General features: G+C 45.0%; 1 protein-coding gene and 1 long non-coding RNA gene across 6 annotated transcripts in view; one reads left to right on the top strand and one right to left on the bottom strand.

Moving 5' to 3' along the window:
• zeb1a (zinc finger E-box binding homeobox 1a) overlaps positions 1–21818 on the top strand; it is a 60451-nt gene that overhangs the window by 22859 nt on the left and 15774 nt on the right. For 4 of the 5 annotated variants that reach the window (XM_086204537.1, XM_086204540.1, XM_086204538.1 and 1 more), the window contains exon 2: positions 19718–19897. In XM_086204537.1, coding sequence (XP_086060663.1) covers positions 19718–19897 — 180 coding nt within the window. Of the gene's footprint in view, positions 1–10552; positions 10772–19717; positions 19898–21818 lie in introns of those variants that run through there. The other variant, XM_086204539.1, reaches the window with a different exon arrangement.
• LOC147262129 (uncharacterized) lies at positions 8664–10304 on the bottom strand. The gene is made up of 3 exons (XR_015115970.1): positions 10109–10304; positions 9886–9960; positions 8664–8888 (listed from the first exon to the last, which is right to left on the bottom strand). It is a non-coding gene; the product is annotated as an uncharacterized LOC147262129 (long non-coding RNA).

Below are 21818 nucleotides of genomic sequence, written 5' to 3'. Positions count from 1 at the left end.
GGATGCACCAGTAGACCTTTGGCAACCCTAAATCACCCACAAACCTCTGTGCGTATACCGTTAGACACTTCCAGAGATTATTGCGAGGTCCCTCTAAGTCTTCACCCCCATGAAAAGTCTTTCTTTGGGAAGCTGCATGGTCATTTTTACCCCTGAATCTGATGTCTCAGGCACATCTTGATATATTTTCTTTTGGAAATATAATTTTGCTATTTGTTATTGCCTCATGAGTTCATCCGAAGGTGAAGTTCAGCATCAATTTGTTAAAGGATAATGAAACAGCGCTGCCACTGTTGACTGTACAGGCGTGACAAATTACTACAACAAAGTATTTCTACTCAATCCAACACTGATTATTTCCACCTGTTCTCACATGGCAGCAGAATTGAAGGTGTGGCGCAATCTTTTCAACCATCTGCACTCCCATGAGACTGTTCCAAATGTGTCTTCAATATTATGCTTGGAAAAGGTCTCGTCTGTAAACTCTGGAGAACCTGACTTGGAAGGAACGCTCCTATCTAGGAAGGAACATGCAATTAAAATACATGCAGCGTGTTCCATGCATTCTTCCTCCTCTTGGAAACCTTATGCCTGTGTGATGTAGCCTGTGTAGCTCCAGCCTGCTAGCCTCAAGCAGAGATGAGGAAGGAGCGTGGTAGAGGTCTTTTAAGCTCCCTTTACTCCCTCAGTTAGATTCCATTTTCTGACTTGTGGTCTTCGGCCCAACTGAAGCTGACAACAGACATCACTGCAAGACCTTTATCAGATTTCACGCAGCTCCCTCTGCAGCAACAAAAGGCTTTATACAATTTTTCACATTTGCAACCCAAGACCTGTAGACAGACTTTGATTTATAAAATCTAAGCACATCCCCTTTAAGGAGCGATGACAACATGACTTATTTGTTTACATGAGAAATGTAGAATATATATTTCAATTAAGAAGTACAACCAAAGTGCTATTGGTGATTTTCAACTGCACTAAGAGAATGAAGATGGATGGAATTGGGGCAGAGTGGGACTGAAGGCTGGGCTGTGAGCGTGACCAGAGGACTGACAGGTAGACAGACAAGCGTGGAAACAGGCAACGATCCTGTGGCATAGGGAGATGAGACTTTTTCACAAAACGGAAGGACACGAGAAAAGCTCCGCATTCAATATTCTGGTCACGAAGCACTAACCACCACACCGGCTGAAACAACGATCTGATGATGAGCGGCTGAAGGACTGGTGTTGAAACACTGCAGAATTGATGGGAAGCAGGTGTGCAGGCTGATGAGTAATCAGGGAGCCAGGAGAGTGAGAGGAAGGCCACGCCCACCACACTCTCACACACACACACACACACACACACACACACACACACACACACACACACACACACACAGTTGGAACAGGTTGAGACTTTGATTTTATAGGATGCCTTCATTGTTTGTCTAAAACAGCTTGATGTGAAAAACCTTTGGATGTACGGTTGCATTTTGTGACGTCCTGATTCTCTTGTTGGGTTTTTCGTTCTATGTTGGTCGTCAGTAGTTTCATATTAGATTTACTGGTATTTATCGCTCGGTTTAGAACCTTCACTTCCTCTCTGCCATTCTATATATGGCATCGAATTTGTGGTGCTTCAGCTGCGTATTTTGTGGATTTTGGTCGTCCATTCAAAGGAATTTATTCTGTTGCAGCTAAAACCAGCTCCCCCATTATGGCTCAAACTCCCCCTTAGTCTTCTTTCTCCTTCGGCAAGTCCCGCCTCCTCCCTGTGCAATGGCTTCTCCATGCTTTGTCGCTCTATGTTCCCATTCAATGGGCGCCAGTGGCCTCTACGACCTCTTTAGTGCTGCTCGGTGCAGCGCGAGGCTTAACTGGGCCCTTGTCACTCTCTGGCCGCTGGTCGGCTCACTGGGGGACAGCAGAGACTGTTAGTAACCATCAGCATGGACATCCCTAGCAACTACTTCCATTAATAGCCCTCAGGTTAAGTATTTTCACTGGGAGGAGCAACATGCATTGTCTTCCTTACGCATTAAAAAGCTTATTTCTCACATTGAGGGTTCTTTGGTTTAAAGGATAATTTGAGTGGCAAAACAGAAAATGTAGCTTTTGATGTACAGAAAGAGCCTCACATGACTGCGTTCATTAAAAACAAAACCTGGATAACGTTTGAGTCAAATTTAAACAACATGGATAAAGTTCGTGAGCCAGATATTCAGTTGAACACACCGGACACAAGCAGAGGTATTTGAATTAAAATGTGCACTGCAATCATCCAGCCTACATGTAATTTCTCCAATCATTCATTTATATCCATCAGTCTTTAGAGGGAAGGATTGACCCAGTTTCCAATACAAGAGGGTGTTGAGTGCTTTAACCAGAAGGCACAGTCAGTTAGACGCTTCCGTTATTTACTTACAGTATCAAATGTGAAAGAGGTTATAAGAAAATATCAAAGCAGAACAGAAGTTTGTGATTCACACCACATCCACCAGATTGCTACAGTGTGGTCTTCCCCCAAGGCTGAGAGGACTCTTTCTTCCTTGACCTCACCATGCGGTTGGCACCAGATCACCTGCTCTAAGTGTAATTAGTTTCAGCCCTAAAAGAGTGTTTTCAGTAAACAAGTAGAGGGGAACCTCCAGTCTGGTGACCAGACAACTGGAGGACAACTGAAGGTGAACGCCAGCCTCTCTGCATCTGTCTGACTCTGCTTGCATCTGTCTGTGTTTATGTCCTTACATCTTTGTGTTTGGTGGCCAGCCTTGAATGTTTTAGTGTTGCAGTCCTTCGGGTGAATCAGGATTTCCTGTGGAGTGAAGTGAAACCACAGCTACTTGAGGAGGGGAGAGGTCAGACTCGAAGCTCTCCAGGGTTTATAACAGAAATCATGATTGCCTGGCACAGCTCAGTTTTTACTTTGAGTGTGCGTGACTTTCATCTGCGAATATGTCAAAGAAAAAATGTTAAAATGAGTCCAAGTCACACTGGACATACATTTGTGATGGGTTCAACATGAGGAAGCCGTAGTTAGCGTGAAAACTGAAAATTTAAATTGAATCTTCATCATCTACTAAAGCTCAGAACGAAAAACTGATACTGCATGTGATGTATTCACAATATTTATTTCCTATGTTGATATTTCAGCCCTTTATACTGGGATTAATGCAGTTATATTTGTATTCAGGGATCACGACTAGCAAAGGTTGTGGCCATCCGGCTGGAACACAACAACTTGTTTATTCAGCTTTATTTTGGAATTGTCAGTGAATTACGTAGAGCATCCTAATACGTATTGTTTCATGTCGTGTAGAAATATGTCACGATACATATTTGACAGTAAATTGCAGGACACTACGCCTCGGCGAGCGTTATCTCTGGTCTACATGCTGCAAACTGTAACACTGATATTACAGCAAGAAGCAGATGAACAGTGAAACAAGCAGCTTTCTAGAGGGAGCCTGTTTACTGCAGGTCACGCTTTGCATTCACCGCAGTCTATTTGTGCGTGTAATTAAATCAAAGAGTCACACGGAGGTGATATATGGATGGTACACAGCCTGTCATGAGTCTAAAGTGTGGAAGAGCACACACAAATACACACACACACACACACACACACACACTCATATACATGCACACAGAGTAATTTTTCAAACCAAGATTTCAAGTCTTAGTCCTGGATCTCATGTCTTCCACAGTGAAGCCCTACATAGAGATGGAATTACAAAAAGAAAGACGAAAGGAAAGTGCTTGTGTAGCAGTTTTTCCTGGCACACATCTCTCTCCCTCCCTCTGTTTCTCGTTCTCCCTCACAGTAATAGCCAGGCTTCTTAGGTAAATTGAATCAGTCCCTCCCTGGTTGGTCGGGCTCTCGTGTGGCCCCTGGCGTGGAAACACAAGCCATCAGATTGATTTTCATTCTTGCGGAGTCGACCTCTCCCTTCTCCCTCTCTGGTGTTTCAGGGATGGTCTGACTAGTCGGCTAGCGTTGAAAACCTGGGAGGCCGGTTGTTGATGGCTTTCTGCTGGACCCACTAGACCCAGTTTATGACCGTGCCCTCCTTTTGATCCGTCTCACTTGGCTTAAGCCTGAATTCTGTCAGCTGTAATGCATGAAGGAAGTCGTTCAGTCCGTGATGATGCTATTCTCTTCATGTCTGGGCAGTAAAACGGCCGACAACACCTAAATCAACTAAACACCAGTTTGTAAATGTCCTTTTACAAACTTCAGAGTGCAAAAATATCAACAAAATCTGAAAAGATGTTTACCACAAATTCCCAAAGTATCTTATTAGGTTATTGAAGGGAAGTGGAAATCCTCACGTGAACAACATACGTTTAAAAAAAAAGACAGACAGGATTGACTTTCTTTGGATGGCCTGGTTGATAAATTGTTGCAGCTCCAGCAGTGACAACCCAGGTTGTTTGCTCTTGACTCCTGCTGGTGGTGGGTGGGCTGCTCCATGCTGGCTGGGACGTTGCAGGCATGTACGTAAACTTTTGTCGGTTTTACATTGTGTTTCTCTGACATTCATGAGTCTGATGCAGCGTTATATCATTTGTGCGTGCACTTGGCCTGTGAGTCGTCTGACTGACAGTAGAGTTCATCTCGAATCTTCAAACATGTCAGTCACAACCCACATCTGCTACATCTGAACCCCACAGGTAGAGCTGGTACTTTATCTATCTTTTTCTTCGCACGTCTCAACAAGTAAAATTCTGAAGTGTAAGCTGGCTTTTTTCTCTCCTCTTTAATAGAAATAGTTATAAAAGGATGAATCAACATTGACAGACTGATATGAAACATTTTCTCTCTATGAATGTTTCAGCTGTATCGCCCAGCCGTAGAGAGCTTATGTAACTTGTGTTGTCTTTTACCCCCACGTGTCTGCTTCCAGGACTAAATGGGGTCAGTGTAGCTCCTCTTAATCGCTTATTCTTGGTGAGGCAGCCTCGCCACACACACACACACACACACACACACACACACAAGCACACACTCATATCTCTCTGAGCTATTTTCTGCCTGATTTCAGGTCCTGCCCTTAAAACCCGTCCTCCATCTAATCCCACGGACTCAGAAGGCCAATGAAGATTCTGTTGTATTTCACCTAAATCCAGCCTCGTGTTCCCTGGGCTGTTTGTCAGAACTGCAGGGAAGCAGGTCAGGCAGGCAGACGACATGGCTGTGATTAGCCTGCTCTTACTCCCGGGTGACTGATGTTACACCAGCACAGGGCCCACGGCTGTTTATCCTAAATAATATTTTGAGTGTGTCTCGGGAGTTAAATACAGCATCAGAGGTGGGAGGGGCCCTGCTCTCTCTCCACTCTGTCTGATTTAACATCTGAGGTGAGTTTTGTTTTGGTGCTGATGTGAGGTTGAATTAGTGAAAGAATAAATCCTGAATGCAGGTGATGCAAAACTACGTTAGGTCGCTTGGCAACTGTTGTATGTTTTCTTCTCGTTCAGACTGTACGGTTGGTTTGAATGTGGCCTTTGGGGCTTTCATGCACGTATTTGTGACATTTTCAGACTCAACAATGGAGTGCAGCAGGGAGGCCAAACTGAGTTTTTGATTATTGGACAAAATGAGATATGCAGTAAGCAGCATTTTATGAAACTTCATTATGATCATCTTCACAGATCAACACAACTTTTATGATCGTTTTTAAGTTTAAATTCAGGTTAGAAGGATAAAGCCACCGTTGGGCTTTGCTCCAACTAAACCACAGGCCACGACTCCAACATCACAACGAAGCTTTGCATTTCTCCTGTTTTTGGAATGATGATGTTTGTAGTCTTGCTCAGCCTCTTGTTGGCAACCACAGTATTTAAGGTGCATAAACATTTCAAAAGTCACGAGTGCAGTATTTGCTGACATGTTTCACGCCGTAGAACAAACTGGGAAGTAGACTGAGCCTTATTTCAGGCATTAAACCAAAGGAACTGATCGTTTAGCAATGCAAGTGTAGTTTGGGTTTTCAGACTCTTTCCTGCGTTGCTCATCTGCTTCTCCTACATGGACCAATCAAAACTGATTATCAATAAATTACTGACGAGCATGTTTTTTTCAACCATAGAATATAAATTTAATTATGAACAAGTCACCTGCCTGCAGCCACCTCAGCTTTGATCACTCACTTGATTGACATACAGGAGGTAAAACCCAGAGTCCAGTGTACAAACAGTGGCTGTTCATAATAAATAATCCGTGATAGATTATTATATAAAGCCCTCTAATCCAGGTGTAGAGCTGGTATAGTTGCTCCTCTGGCAGACAAGATTACCTCCTGATGCGCTAGCTAGATGAATGCATGTGTTATCAAATTAAATTTCAGCAACAGTATGTCCTGTTCTCTTCAGCCGCTGTGGCGAAGGAGGCTGGGTAACGCCCTGCCTGAGTGGTTGCATGAGTGAGGACAAGTGTGGGTTTAAGAGGGGAGAGTGTGTGTGCTCAGAAAGAGAGTGTGTATGTGAGTGGGAGGGAGTTTATGAGTGAGTATGACAGTGCATGTTATGTGATCGATTGCTTTGCCTGCTTCGTCCCTCACACACCTCACACTCACCTCTCTCACACACTCACACACACTCTGAGAGGCTACGGGTTATTAAGTACTCATTGTTCTCCATTGTACTTGTTGTTCTGCTGTTTCTCCTCCTGTGCTTTTAACAGAACTGGACTGGCAACGGGGCGTTTCCACTAGTGGCTCGGTGCTATTAGTGCATTTTTTAAAATGGTTTCGCAACTGCAGATGTGAATCTGAAGTCAGCAGGTGACAAACGAAGAGTTGGACCCACAGCTGAGTTTGTCCTGGTCATTCTGGGCCTTTTGTGTGTGTGTAGCTTCGTCCTGGTGGAAACGGGCATCACCAGATACTTCTGTCTTCTTGACAGACATTATTTTTGCATTCGGTCTGACTGTGATGAACATGCTTGTTTGACTGTGGTTCTCACACAGCATGTTCTAATGACTGTAACACCAACCACAGTACAGCAAGATGAGCTGTGTGTGTGTGTAGTTGTTTGTGTGTATCCTTGTGGCTGAATGTCAACTCAAAACAAACGTGGGCCAGGGGTGTGTGGTTGGATGTCCATACTTCCTGCACCTACTTCCTTGCTGGTCCCACAACGACTGTGTCCTCCACAACCATCAGCTACACACCTGTTCAGGCTCTGTGACTTCACCTTGCAGGGTCACCAATTCTGACACCTCAAACGCCTGCTAAAGTACTCAAACCCTCCTCTGTGGGAGTGGTGAAGTACAGGTGCCCAAGGCTTCAAACACAAGTAAAGCTGGAACTGGAGGACAGTGTAGGTGCTAATGTAAACAGGAAATGACCACTCCCCTGTTGAAGCTCTCACTTCCATATATGTCACTTCCTGTATATGGCCTTTTGCTCATTGTTAAGAGTGTTGTTAACACCAGAGATGTGCGTGTGTGTGTGTGTGTGTGTTGTGTGTGTGTGTGTGTGTGTGTGTGTGTGTGTGTGTGTGTGTGTGTGTGTGTGTGTGTGTGTGTGTGTGAGAGAGAGTCAGGGAAGAGAGGGCTGACATGGTTGATAGAACATGACATGGTTAAACTATGAGCTGCTGACATGTTGATATGTAGGTCAGCCATGTTGATACTGTATGTCTGTGTATATACAAGTGGGAGTAAATTCTCTGCAGCATTGTGTTAGTGTGTGACCCAGCTGCTGTCAGAGTGAGTCAAATTCTGCACATTGTACAGTTGTCACAGACACACACACGCATGCACACACACATGCACACATACGTGTGCACAGACACACACTCACAGAGTTTTGTCTGTCAGCACAGCAGGTGAACACCAAACATACATCGAATCGCCGCGTCACTTTTTACTGACATCACATGGGTGGGACGGATCAGTCTGTGTGTCCCACTGTGGATCTTCACTCACAAAAGCACAATTTCCTTTGTCTTGTGCCCCTCCCCCACAGGGTCAAAGGTCAGGTCTTATGCACAGAAAGGCCCTGGCAGCATAAATAGCATTAAACCTTTCAACTGCAACCCTGGTAACTTTGAGTTTACATAAATACTTGATTGTGCTCACATTTGGCTTTAAATGTCGGTCTATTTTTGATGCAATTCGATCTGTAATATTGGTGTTTCCACTCACTTTAATGTGAGCATGATGGGATTACAAGGACAGTATGCATCTAATCCCTGCAACAAAACACAAATGGACTTTCTCCCGTTTAATTATTCTGCTCATTGAGCCCATATTTAGCCCACTCAGTGCAATGGGCAGATTGCTGCTGTCTCCAGCTCCGCAGGTCATATGTGAGCAATGGCAGTGCTCTGTGTTGAGAGCTGCTTTCTGTTTGACTTCAGTTAAATAGAAACCTTGAAGCATCGCCGAACAGAAGTAAATACACTCAGACTATTAAAGTCAAGTGGCTTTTGTCTTTGTCATCCACCTGAAAGAGCTTTTGTCTGCATTTGTTTCACATTTAAACTGGAGTATTGAAGATTATTTTTGATGTAACTGCCGTACGATTGAGTATTAAATTACTTGACCATTTTCCCATTGACCTTGCATTTCCCGCTGAGCATTTTAACTGCAGATTTGTCTCAGGCTTCTGCTCTTCACTTCAGTTCAAACAGCAGAGCCAAGCAGCACCAGCTCCCTTCAGGTCTTCATTTACGCACTTCTAAATGTCTTCTACTTGTGGTTGAATATTTTTTATTGTCTGGTCTTGCACATTTTGGCCACGAAACTTTCTATCAAAAGAAGACAGGGAATGACATAATGCTTGTGAGTCAGGAGGACGAACTCCCTGCTGTTGAATTTCGGTCCTGTTGTCACAACTTGGAGCGTCACCATGGATTTCCTTGGGTGACAGTGAACCAGCTGCAGACCTTATTCTGAATAAGACAATATTTCTGTCAAGGTTTTTCCATGAGTTTCTTATCAAACATCCAAATCCATTTGTTTTCTTGTCTATGTGCTACAGAGCTCAGAGTTCCACTCATGACTACAGATGCTCGCCCATATCACATTCCTGCGTTCCCCCTCAGCGTTTGCTTGAAGAAAACTATGTTTAGAGCTGGGGCGGCATGGCTCAGAGGTAGAGTGGCCGTCTATGCACTTAAGGGTCGTTGGTTCGATCCCCACTTCCCCCAGTGACCATGTCCAAGCATCCTTGGGCAAGATACTGAACCCCTAACTGCTCCTGATGGCCCTGCGATGAACTGGTGACCCGTCCAGGGTAACCCCGCCTCTCACTCAATGTCAGCTGGGATAGGCTCCACCCCCCCACAACCCTTAACGGATAAGCAGTGGAAAATGGATGTTTAGAGCCGAACTGTTTGATTTCTAGATTCATGTCTACCCACACTTGCTGAAGGAAGTTGCAGCTGCAGCCCTTTTCTCCTGGCATCCCCAGGATTCTTTGTCTCACGTGTTCGCACTCTCCACGCCTGACCTGATTTTTGCACAGGTGGTCATGCATTAGTGGTGAACCTTTTTACTGGTTGTCTCTGACTTTACCAAAACCACACCATGTACCATACCGCAGAAGAAAACCCTGATTTAGGAATTTGTGGTTTTGTCCCTGCTGGCCAGAGTTTTGTTTAAGTTGCAGCACCTTCAGATGAGCTGTGTGACCATATATGTCTCTGTCTGTATCTATAGATATGGTGCCGTCTAATGACTAAGAATGCTGTCGAGGCTGAATGATGGCCTTGTTTCTGTTGTCGTATGTTGTTGTATCGTGCAGCCCTAAGTGTTGTCTTAATTGGATTAATAGTAAACATAGCCAGTGTTGTCGCTTCATCTTGATGCCCCACTGTAAGATGACTTGTGGATTTGTGCATGTCCAGGTTCAGTGTTGGTGTCTCCTTGTCATGATTGTTGATTCACTGATGAGCTCCAGGTGATGAGACAGAAGATGATGTAGCACAGGTGTGCAGTCAAGTCAGTGGTTTTTCCAGGCAGCTGAAACAGAACTGAGATCAGAGCTGAGAACGTTATGTAATACCCCAGAGTACTGCCACCCCCTGTTGAGAGTGACTCATCTCTCTCTCTCACACACACACACACACACACACACACACACACACACACACACACACGTGTTTCCTACCTTTTACGATCAACCTGTGGATCCTAAATGCAGGATAGAAGAGGAGTAGATAACAGTCTGTGTTCATTGTCTGAAGATGGGTTGGGAGGAGGATTAAGAAGAGGAGAGTTGGTGGCTAATGAGCGTGTGAGCGAGTCTGGATGACGGTCACGCATTCAGCGGTAAGAGTAGGATAACCAGCGGCAGGCATGTGGTGGCGGTGTGGTACAGGAGCACGACGGTTACAAACAACGATCTAACGTTGAGTGGATGAAGGGCTGCTGCACTGCAGAGTTGATGATTCGATGGTTTGCAGGTGTGCAGGGTGATTAGCAATCAGGGAGCCAGGACACACACACACACACACACACACACACACAAGAGGGACACACTAGAGACACAAGGAATTAATAAACACACGCTGTGGCGGTGTCCATGACATTTACCAGTGTTTACAACTTTGAACACATGCACACTATCGCGCTTAAATTGAATCTTACAAATTAGATGTCAGCTAAAGCTTTGCACACGTTGCTGATGCTGATGATGGAAATGGAAGAGAAGATTTTCATTCCTTACAGGATTTTATTTATGATTCACCATCCGGCCGAGCCTCTCCCAGTCTGCACCAGTCTGCTCCAGTTTGGACCAGTCGGCGTGGCAAGTTGACACTGACATCAGCAAGTGTGTGAGGCAAATAATTTGACACCCAGCGTTAGCTTACATGGCTAGCGTAGTCTGCAGTGTGTAGGCCACACTCCCTTTACCTTCTACCTTTCCAACCAAATACTTTACTTAAATCATTTGCTAGCTCTGACACCTCTGTGTTTGTCTCATTCTTGAAAGTGTTGAGTTTGGTGTGTTTCAGCCGTGTGGGCTGCAATCCCCAATCTACTGCAGTCGTTTTTCATTAAAAAAAAAAAATTACTGACGACAGTCGGTTGTGGCTCCCAGTCCATTCATAATCTGAGAGGATTGCGAGCTTGTCTTGTGTACACAGACCTTCAGAAACCAAAACGCCATGAACAAGACCGCGTCCTAGTCTGTAGTTTGCCAGCAGATCGTCCATCTCTTTCAGCCCTGGCCTCTCACGCCACTGGTGTAATCCACACACCAGTGCACAGATATGTCAAGAATAAATTCACCAGTAATGAACTGACATATTTTTCGGTTGCACAGTGATTCAGTGGTTTGTCAGGTGTAGTTTCGTCCAGTGAGTCATGGCGCAGTTAGCTACACTTAAAGGAAATGGGAGCTTTGGGTAAATGACATCAGCTGCAGCATTGCACCACCTGTTTGGAAATGATGTCAGAGCGACTTCAGGCCTGTATTCTGCTTTTAAGAGAAGAAACTCTGCACGGATAGTTTCATTTCCAAATATGCTCCACCATTTGGAGTGAGAAGGAGTCCGAAAAAAATATTTGCCGTTACTTACACAAAGAAAAAAAACACTGAATTTATCTCTTATCTTACCTCTTCATCATTTTAATTATGGACGCCAGAAATGTGTCGCTCTCTGTCTCTTGAGTACTGAACATATGCATTGAAATAAGATTTGCTTGAGCGGTTGAAAGGAATTGGTTTTTTAAAAATATTACACTGGATTAAAGTAGTTAAAATGCATGCATTTCATCCCCTGGCTTGATGGCTGAAATTGGTGCGGTTGACTGATGACGCCCCGGTGGAGTTTTCTCAGGAACAGACGCTCCTGGTATTTGCTGTGATATACTTTCCAGGAGCCGTATACCCTCGTAAAAGTAATTAGATTCATCCAGAGGAGAATGAGAAATATCAGTGAATGGCTGAAAGTTTACCGGTGTTGTGGGAGCCCTTTTTTTGTTATCATTATCGGCTGTTATTGTTTATGATCATCGTGTCTTGGTGTAAACAATCTAATTGGCTCCCATCAAAATCATAAGACTAAAATCTGTCTCGTCACGCACATATTCAGTCTCTGACATCGACAAAATGATGCAAACCAAATGTTACGGACCCTTTTAGACCCATGTGATTCAAATAAAGCGTGAATTTCATGTCGTGTTTCTGCATTTCCTCCAAAACAACTGAAACTTTCAAAATCCATCAGTCACACGTTTCACACTGTGGCGGTTAGCTAACAGTTTTACCTGAAAGATCTTTGATCTCAGTGGGACCAACCCTGTTCCTGGTCGTCAGCCTCTCAAATGAACCCTTCTGGTGACCTGCCAAGCTGGTGTGGATGAATAATGGATGAAATGACAAGAATAAGCTGCTGTTATCCAGGCACTTGTCGAGATGTTGGTCCAGTATCAGGCTCTGTGGAGAACATGTGGTATGGAGAGCCTAGACTGAAGCAACATGGAGGGTTGCTCTCTAATGTTTTGTTTGTTTATTTTGTTCACCACAAACTTTGTGACATTTTAATGAGGAAAAGCAGCAAAAAAAAAAACCCCAAAACAACCCAGAAAACAGGGCACAGCTACATTTGCACGTCGATCTAGTAACTGTTAGTTCAATGAAGGATTGGTCGAAGACAGCCACACTACACTGTAGAGACAGAATTGCCAAATCTGCTGGTAGAAGGACTGCTGTCGTCTCACCGTGTATCTTATCTCATTGCCCAACCCTAATGCTAAGCTAAGCTAATCACCTGCTGGGCCCCACTTGCTGCAGTGCTATCGAGCTTTCCAGCTAATTCTCAGCTAAGAAAGCAAAAAGCTTTAAGCTGTATGACATAACCACTCTGGTGCAGCCCACCACCGGCCCGGCCGGCGGCTTCCCTGTGTCAGAGGTCTGAGAGGTTCTGATTGAGTGCCCGGTCCGGCCAGGAAGCAGCTGATTACTCACAATTAATCCCTGAAACGCGATAGATCCACCGCCAATCATGAATTCCACACAAATGAACATAACGCATGTCTCATTCTAAGGAACACCTATATGAACAAGCATGTGGCTGATGGGGGGGCGGTCCTGGGACTCAGACTGCGGGCTGCAGCTGGAGGGGCTTTCCTGTACGTGTGTGTGTGTGTGTGTGTCTGTGTGTGTGTGTGTGTGTGTGTGTGTGTGTGTGTGTGTGTGTGTGTGTGTGTGTGTGTCTGGTACATTTATAGCCCCTGTCATGTGCACTCATCCAGAGGTGGTCACTTGTGTCTAGGAAAGGACGCCATGGAAACCCATGGTGGCTTGCCAGGGAACTCGGCGACCACACCCCTCCTGTCCTGTCTGTGTCGGTGACGCAGCCTCAGTCTTACCTCATGATGTTGACTTTTAACAGACACCTCAGGAATATGAGTCAGAGCTTCGTCGTTAACAACTTCCAGTCCTGCAGCCGGGGCTGCTTTCCCTCAGATGGAGCCATCTGTAACCTCTCGCTCTCTGGCATGTAACACTATCAACATACTGTACATTCTGTCTAACGTGGGAAAAGAGCGCAACTGTGGCCAACATCTTTGTGTCACTCTTTTAAAAATGTTAATCTGACAGTTGATTGGACAGTTTTGAGCATGAAACAGACAGACGCCGTCCCTCCTCTCTTAACGTGGCTCAGGTATGCAGACGTTGTGGTGGAATGAGTTAAATCTGATGGAAACTTGTGCTCCTTTATAGCAGAGTGACATCATATTTCTGGGAAATATTTTGATCTTCACTGCAAAATATTTTCTGGGATTTGAACATTTTCACTCCTTTCTTGGCGAGTTGGGTTTTGTCGCTGTTTGGCGGAAAACATGTCACTCCAGCATTGAGCATGAAAATGCGTGACTGTCTCTTTAAGGGGGCCTGCTCCCCCTGCAGCTGCTCACTGTGTTAAAACTGGCCACATCTAGTAGCAGACAGACAGCTTTAGTGATGCACTCTTGTGTTTGGCTGTTACACACACACACACATACACACACACACACACACACACACACACACAGTGGGTTAATTGTCTGTTGGGGGCTTGGCAGGCATCCCATGCTGCACAGCTGCACTCGGTCCACACACGCACACACGCACACACACACGCACACATGAGCTGTGGTCTTGTCATGCAGTCTGATGTTTTGCTCACACGTCTTTCTTTGGTCATGACTCTTTAATAATGCATCATGAGTAAATGGGGTGTACAGTAAAATAAAGGAACTTGACGAGTGTTCGCTCAGCTGTAGGAGCCAATCACCACGTCCGACATGAACGACGGCCAATGACAAAGTTGCTCACTGTGTGTTCGTCAGCATGAAAACCCGTGACTGCAGCATGTTGTTAGCCATGCTAGCAGTGTAGCTCGGGGTGTCAGTGTGTCTGGATTTAAATTTGTAAAGGCACACGTTTCCTCCTAGATGAATGCTAAGGATTCTGTTGATCTCTTCACATTTCCTCTAGCGCCACCATGAGGCAACAACTGTTAGCTCCAACTGTGACACTGTCACTGAGCTACTAGCATGCCTGTGGACTCTTTATCTTGTTATCATGGCTGATACAGTCCTGATCTCCTGTTCCTGCAGACTGATAGTGGACTATTTTTGTCCTCCCCCTCTCAATCTGCATACACATAGTCCACTGCACAGCAGCTGACCCTTGACCCACATACCACACCATGTGGTCCAGTCAGGGCTTTGTTGTGGTTTGTCAGACACTCATGACTTCCTCTCCGGGGGTCACGTGCTTTGCTGTGGGTGTAGCTGACTGACGGAGACGCTGAGGGAGCTCAGATGATTTGCTGCTGCTGCTGCTGCTGCTGCTGCTGCTGCTTTTACTCTGTCTGGATTCCAAAGAGGAAATATTTGCTGCAATTATTTTTTCCCTTTTTAACACCTGAGAAGGTGCCGGCTCATGGATTCACATTTACAGCAAAGGAGAACGGCATGTGGGATTAATTAATTAAAAGTAGATTTAAAGAAGCAATGTAAGTTTGTTTCGCGTTTTATTGATTTTCCTGTTTTAGGGGGAGAATTTTTTTTTTTTTTTGTTGGTGCTATACTGTTTTATCAGCACTATTTACAATGTATTTAAAGTTAGCAGCAAGGTTTCATGTGAATGAACGGCCAAACAAGTAATGATATTTGAATTTTTTTGCAGACATGCAATATTTGACCACTGTTGGCCTGATAATTAATATTTATGATGTTATCTGGTTAAAAAAGAGGATTTGTTATTCAGTATGTACATACAGAAAAACACAATCAAACATTTTGAATTTGTAAGTCACATTTTCTTAATTGTCCTATTTGATTTTTGAAACACAATCACATAATTACCACATTGCTCTCTTGTTATAAAAACCTTGAATGTGGATTTATAATCCGGTTTCATTCCAGTTCAAGACACTAAAACCAAATGTGACCAAATTCTGATCGTGAGTTGAGTCGTTATCCGATTTATGTTCCAGCCGCAGAGTCGGCCACATGTGATATTAGCGCATGTGGACAGATGCTTGTCATAACATTCCCTACCAGAAGATGGAGACAAAAACACCGGACACCAGCTTTAATTTTCAGTGGGAATATCTGATGAGAGGTCTGATCAAGCAGGCAGACAGGAAATTATGAAATTCATCCGCTGACTTATTGCTCTCACTCTCTCTGCAGTGCTGCTCTTGTTTTAATTAAGGGTTCAGTTCAGCCTTCCAGCAAAGTGCTGTTGGCAGTGCACCTTACAATCGAAGCACAGTTTTATTATGAGTGGTGTCTGGTTCTGGTTACTGGATAAGTGGCGAGATGAAGGCGAAGCGTTTGTGTGTCTGAAAACTGTAAACGTCGGTGTGTACCAGGCTGTATCGGACGCTTCAGGTGCAGAGGACGCAGGTGTGTTTGAGTATGTGTCACCTTTAGAGTGAACACCCTGTTTTTGGTTCCATGTTGCTTTTGTCTGCTTCGTTTGCGTTTTCTCTCACCTAAGGTCCCACTGCAAAATGAATTTGTGTTCACCTGTTTCACGAAGTCGGCTTTATCTGACGCGGGGGTCACCACTCAGGGGACATCTCCCCGAATAATAAAGCCTGTTTTCCCTCCGCAGATAAAATAAATATTAATTGGGAGGAAAAATAAAAGGGCTCTGCAGTGAAATAGAGTCTTAATCACTGAGATGGAGGGCAGGAAGGAAGGGAGGAATGTGATCGTCTAGACTTCCCGCTTCCTCTCCTCACTGGCCTCCCCCGTTCCGAAGACCCCCAGATGGAGGGTTAACAGGTCACTTGACACATTGTCGTGATGATGTGGACAGGTCTGTGTGTGTGTGTGTGTGTGTGTGTGTGTGTGTGTGTGTGTGTGTGTGTGTGTGTGTTGCCATCACATGTGCTGGGAAGCTGTTGTAGAGCAGCTGGCTCAGTGCTGCCCCCTCTCTTTTGTCAAAGTAACTTCACTTTCACTCAGGCCAAGAGAGACAGGATTAAGAACCTCCGGAGTGTTTTTTCCTCATTGTTTTACTTCTACCATGCATCATTAAGTTCATCATTATGTTCATTATTATGTTAGAGATAATAAATTACCGTAAATGAACCTTAATATGCAAAATCACCTTAGATTTGTGCTTCTGATTCTTAGAAAGACTTCACTACCCAGTATTTGGGTAACTGAACAACAGAGGAAGTGTATCACTGTCGATGTTAATATTTATTGCAGAACACATTTTCATTCTACAGACAAACAGAAGTACACTTGTCAACAATTGGAAGTTTATAATTTCTCCCCATGATCACTTTCTAACAACTCCTATCCGCCAGACAAGTAAATTCAATTCAGTGAGAAAGAGGATGATGTACTCAGACACATTATATAGAACATTTTTATTGAATTGCTACCAAATCATCAAGTCATCATTGAAATGGGGGGAAACGTAAGAGAGAGAAAAGTATGCAAAGTTCTGTGAGGCACGAGCTGGCGTGTCACACACACTTTGTGTTTTCATTTTTGTTTGGGGTTTTTTTTCCCATCACTGTGTCTTGACAAGTAGTTAATGAGTGACGCGCAACCATAATTTACCTCTGCAAACAGAAGCTAAATGGCTTATAATTTACCGTCTAAATGGCTTGGAATAAAATACACCTGTCAGGATCCTGCTTCACGATTCAGGCTGACTACTTTAAAAGATTGCTGCGGGCAGTTTAAACCAACATTGGTGTGATTTACTAATCTACTTGATTCTCAATTTTAAGTACTAAATTTTACTCCATAAAAACCCGAGAGTGAATCAAGCATCAGTCGTTAGCCGTTGTGATTATTCACAGGATCATGAGACGGAGGCGATCCTTTTGTGGACTGTTGCCCTTCATTGAAAAGCCTCCAGGTTCTTGAAGTAAATCCAGATGTGGGATGTGCTGGGTGTCGCTGCCTCTCCTGTCCCGTTCCTCTTCCCTCCAGCTGGAGCTGTTGCAGTAACTCAGCCGTTAGACAGTGGTGCATCCTCTGGTGTGTACAGCGGTCACAGGCTGTTTATGTGAAAGAAAAACCCTTCCTATTGTTGGAATTTCCACAAGCCTGTCTTTGTGATGCTGTGTGTTTTTGTTTGACTGAAGAGGGACACGGTTTGTTGATTTTTAGGAACCTGCTGCCTCCAGTAGGCGTGTGTTTGGTCTGCTGACAAAGACAAAAGACACAAACTGTCTCTGGAAAGGACAGCACCTGTGCTGAAAGGGGTGAATGATAGTGTGTTGAGGTGGTTGTGTATGCTCAGTGTGTATCGTGGTGAGTTAGGTGTGTGTCAGCTGGTCTGCAGGGTGCGTGAGTGCTTAATGGAGGCGCTACCAGAAATAGCTTCTCACTTCATGTCGAGGTGCAGAGGTACATGTGTATGGAGCTTGTTTTCTGGCCTGGGATATGTGTGTGTGTGTGTGTGTGTGTGTGTGTGTGTGTGTGTGTGTGTGTGTGTGTGTGTGTGTGTGTACCTGCGCACCTGTCAGCTGTGAAAAAACAACCACCGCTTTCCTCCTCATTAGGCGTCCTCAGCACCTCCGCTAAGATGCACAGCCTCCCTATGGAGAACAGCCCCCCCCCCACCCACCCACCCACACACACACACACACACACACACACACACACACGAACACAACCATACACTTATTCATTCACATATATACTGTATATATTCATTGAAGTGCTCACATGCTGACAGTGAAAAACAGTTAAAAACTTTCAGCAAAGTGCTCAGCATTCTTTGCATCGCAGTAAATCCCCACAACTCCACCATCCACAGGTCTTGAGCCTAACACACACACACACACACACACACACACACACACACACACACACACATACACTCTTCTCCTCTCAGTTCAAGCAAACCGGTCCAGTAGCTCCAGTTTTCCCTCTCAGCTGGTGCTAAAGAGCCATCACACCAACCACAGCTCACTGTCAAAGAGACTCACTTTTTTTTGAGTTGATGAACAAGTGATCATTTTCACCTCTGGCTGCTGTTTGTCCCATTTGGTCTTTTTCCCCGTGTGTGTGTGTGTGTGTGTGTGTGTGTGTGTGTGTGTGTGTGTGTGGAAGCAGAGTAATGTTTGTGCTCTGAGTCACAGATTGATTGATGTCATGAAAACTCTATGCTGCACAATTTGTAGCAAATAATGAGTGTGGATTCGGATCAGGAGGCTACAAGTGGTTGTTGCAGCTGGATTTTAATCTCCAGGCTCCCGAAGTTAATAATTTTTTGCAGTAGATAAAAAGATTTTATGAGTTTACTGAAGTTGAAAGATGGCAAGGATAAATAAATGTGATTTTTATGAATTGAAAAAGAACATTTTTATCCACCATGTGCTTGTCTTTTTGTTTCATGAAAAAGTGGAACATCCAATTTGTTTACAAAGGAGAAACGATAACTTGTCTTTTCCTGTTGAGAAACATGAAAAATATTGTTTATTTTTAGCATGAGAGTCGCTTGGGTCTTACATTCGGACGTGACAGCGTGGCCATGATTGCGTTCACTACTTCACCAGAACACCAATACTCGTTCCCACTGATAGCAAGCGACTGCAGCACTGACGCCCGCTAAGAGCAGCAGAGTGAATTCTGTTACTCTACTCTACGCTAATTAGTGCAGACATTGAAGAGAGACACAATCCCTCTGGCCACAAATGGCGGTCATCTTCATCAACAAAGTGTTGTGGTTCAGATCTTTTAGAATGTGTGCCGGATCGACCCGGATACTGATGCAGACCAAGAGAGCTCAATCAGCCACGCAGCTTTCAATGGACCCCCCTCCCCCCAGTGGTTTGCAAAGTTGTGTATACCCCAGAGCACCGGTCTCATTTTCAGGAAATTAAAGAAAATAACTGTCATGATGTGAAACATCAGGTCTTCATCTTGTGTTTTTACTGTAAATGTGCAGCAGTGAACGGACATGAAGCGTCAGAGCGTCGTAAAGCTTTTGTCTTTTTATTTTACAGTAATCAAGAAGCACCACAAGTCATCAAATTGGTGCCATCATCCGACTTGTCAAAAGGCACAATTCTGTCAGAGGGTTTATGTTTGAAGGGGGCAAGTAGGCTAGAAACAAGGGAGAGAGCTGCACTGACACCAGGCTCTCAGATGGAGGCCCAGTGGAGTGTCTTGATTGTGATTAATTGCCTTTATTGTGAGTCCCAGATGTTAATCTTACACTGATTACAGCAGCGGGGGCCTCTGTCCTCAACAAGGGTGCAGCATGTTCATCATCTCCCGTCTCTCCTCTCTGCAGTGACAAACTTCAACAATGGCTTGGAGGCCAGCTCAGACTCCGATGACGAGGACAAGCTACACATCGTGGAGGAGGACAGCCTGCAGGAGCCTGAGGCTGCTAACACTGATGGGACCACGCCACAGGACAGCCAGGATGCCGCCATGACAGTATTACCCCACAACGGCTCCTGGAACGGAGGTGAGATGCCACTACGGGACCAAAGGTGTATGTGATAATCACTCAGCACACGCTGGGCGTTGGTTTGCTTCTACCCTGCCTGGTTGAGGCTCCATGGGCTTGTTTGGATGCCCCAGCTTCCTCCCTCAGAACAAAAACATGCAGACAGGGTGACAGTGAATGATGGCAAGGAATGGTTGAATGGTTGTGGTCGACCGGTGTCTCGTCCAGGTTGCTCCTCACCTCTCACCCAGTATCAGCTTGGACTTGTTCCAACCCCCTGCAATCCTGCACAGGATCACCAGCAAATTCCGCCAGGTCAGTCCGTGACATTCGGCAGCTGCCAGAGCTGCTCGCTGCAGTTCTAGACTATCAGATATTCTAGTGGGAGAAATGCAGCCGTCCCAGATGCAGCTTCTCAAGTCTATTTTTGACAGACGCTGCTTCAGGCCGAGCTAAGCTGCAGATCAAGCTAACGAGACACAGAAACACTGAAGCATGCGGCCGGTTTTTCATAATAATATCCCTCATGTCCTGTATACATAGAGTATGTGTAGAAAAAACACACACACACACACACACACACACACATATATATAATATGGGTGTGTGGTGGGTGGGTGTCTGTGTTGCAACTGGAGAATCAGGATTTTTGAGGAAGACAAGGCCAAACCAAGTGGATGTTGCACAGGAGAGTTGTGATACCGGTGGCTGCTCTCACGCCTGGTAGTCACGATGTTGGTGCTCTTCGCTGGTTTCATGAAGGTCAGCTGTTCCCTACTTCGCAGTGATGGATCTTCATAATATCGGTTCCACCTGGTTAAGGCTTACTGAGCATGTTTGTTCTTTGTCAGCGGTGCCCTTTTTCAGCCTCCCTCAGTGACAGAGGTTCCTCGCCAGGAGCTGCTCGCTGCTCCCACAAGCTTACACAAGCTGTCGCCACACAGCCTGGTCGCCACACATCGGAGGGCAGGTTAGCGTTGACCCTGCTGCACTCTGGCAGGAGACGTAGTTCAGGGAGGTCACAGTCTGTTATTAATTTCAGTTGCACAAAGTCTCCAAGGGTTCCCGCTCAGACAAAAGCCAGGGCTGAAATCAGACAGACATTGATGGCTGACACGTCAACACCGCCTGAATTACTTAATCATCCTCACCACGATTGTAAATACATCTTAAAAGTCAGCTTACTGTGCCGGAGTCTGAGTCGACACTGTTGAACAGGTGGTGAGATTATCCATGCAGCTGTAATCAAGGGGAACACAACCAGGACGGAAGCAGGCTGCATTCTGCAGCAGCCCACATTTTTACAATCATCTCCACCTAATTGAATAATGTGACGCCAATGTGGCTGTAATAGAGAAGGAGGCTCATACGCGGTCACCTACAGCACATAAACATGCATTTACCAACGGAGCTCCACAGTGGCAGTGTGCAGAGAAGCTGGAGGCATTTTCATCAGCAGGGAAATACGGAGCCGCCACAGACGAGAGTCTGAGCGCAGCGAAAGGAAAACTGTCAGATAAGCAGACAGAAAGATGGGAGTGCAGGCAACAGACACTTCAATAATGCCTCAAATTTAATCTTGCTGCCAGTCACAGAGAGGTTTTCACCTCGTAATCTTCAGCCCTCGCATCCAAAAAAAAACTTTCCGCCACCAGCTAACAGGCTAACGCGCCTTTTAGTAACACTTCTCTACCACAGTAAAAGTCTTTTCAGGCAGTTTTCACTTCACATCTCTTACAAAATGATTTCCAACTGTGATACAAGTGGCTTTTTTGTTTGAACCGTTAAAACTACGGTAGCACTGAGTCGCTGCTCGAGGTGATCCATGTGTTCCTGGGAAGCTGCAAAAATGGTGGATGAATTCTTCTGAGCATCACGTAACCTTCACATTGTACCCTCCGTGACGCGCAGTTACAAGAACTACTCAGGAGAAGACGTT

Source organism: Aulostomus chinensis, chromosome 5 (genome assembly GCF_037954235.1).
Source record: "Aulostomus chinensis isolate RoL2024-O1b breed Wild chromosome 5, RoL_Achi_v1.0, whole genome shotgun sequence".
In the NCBI taxonomy this organism is placed as follows: domain Eukaryota; kingdom Metazoa; phylum Chordata; class Actinopteri; order Syngnathiformes; family Aulostomidae; genus Aulostomus; species Aulostomus chinensis.
This window is presented reverse-complemented; position numbering and strand designations above follow the sequence as displayed.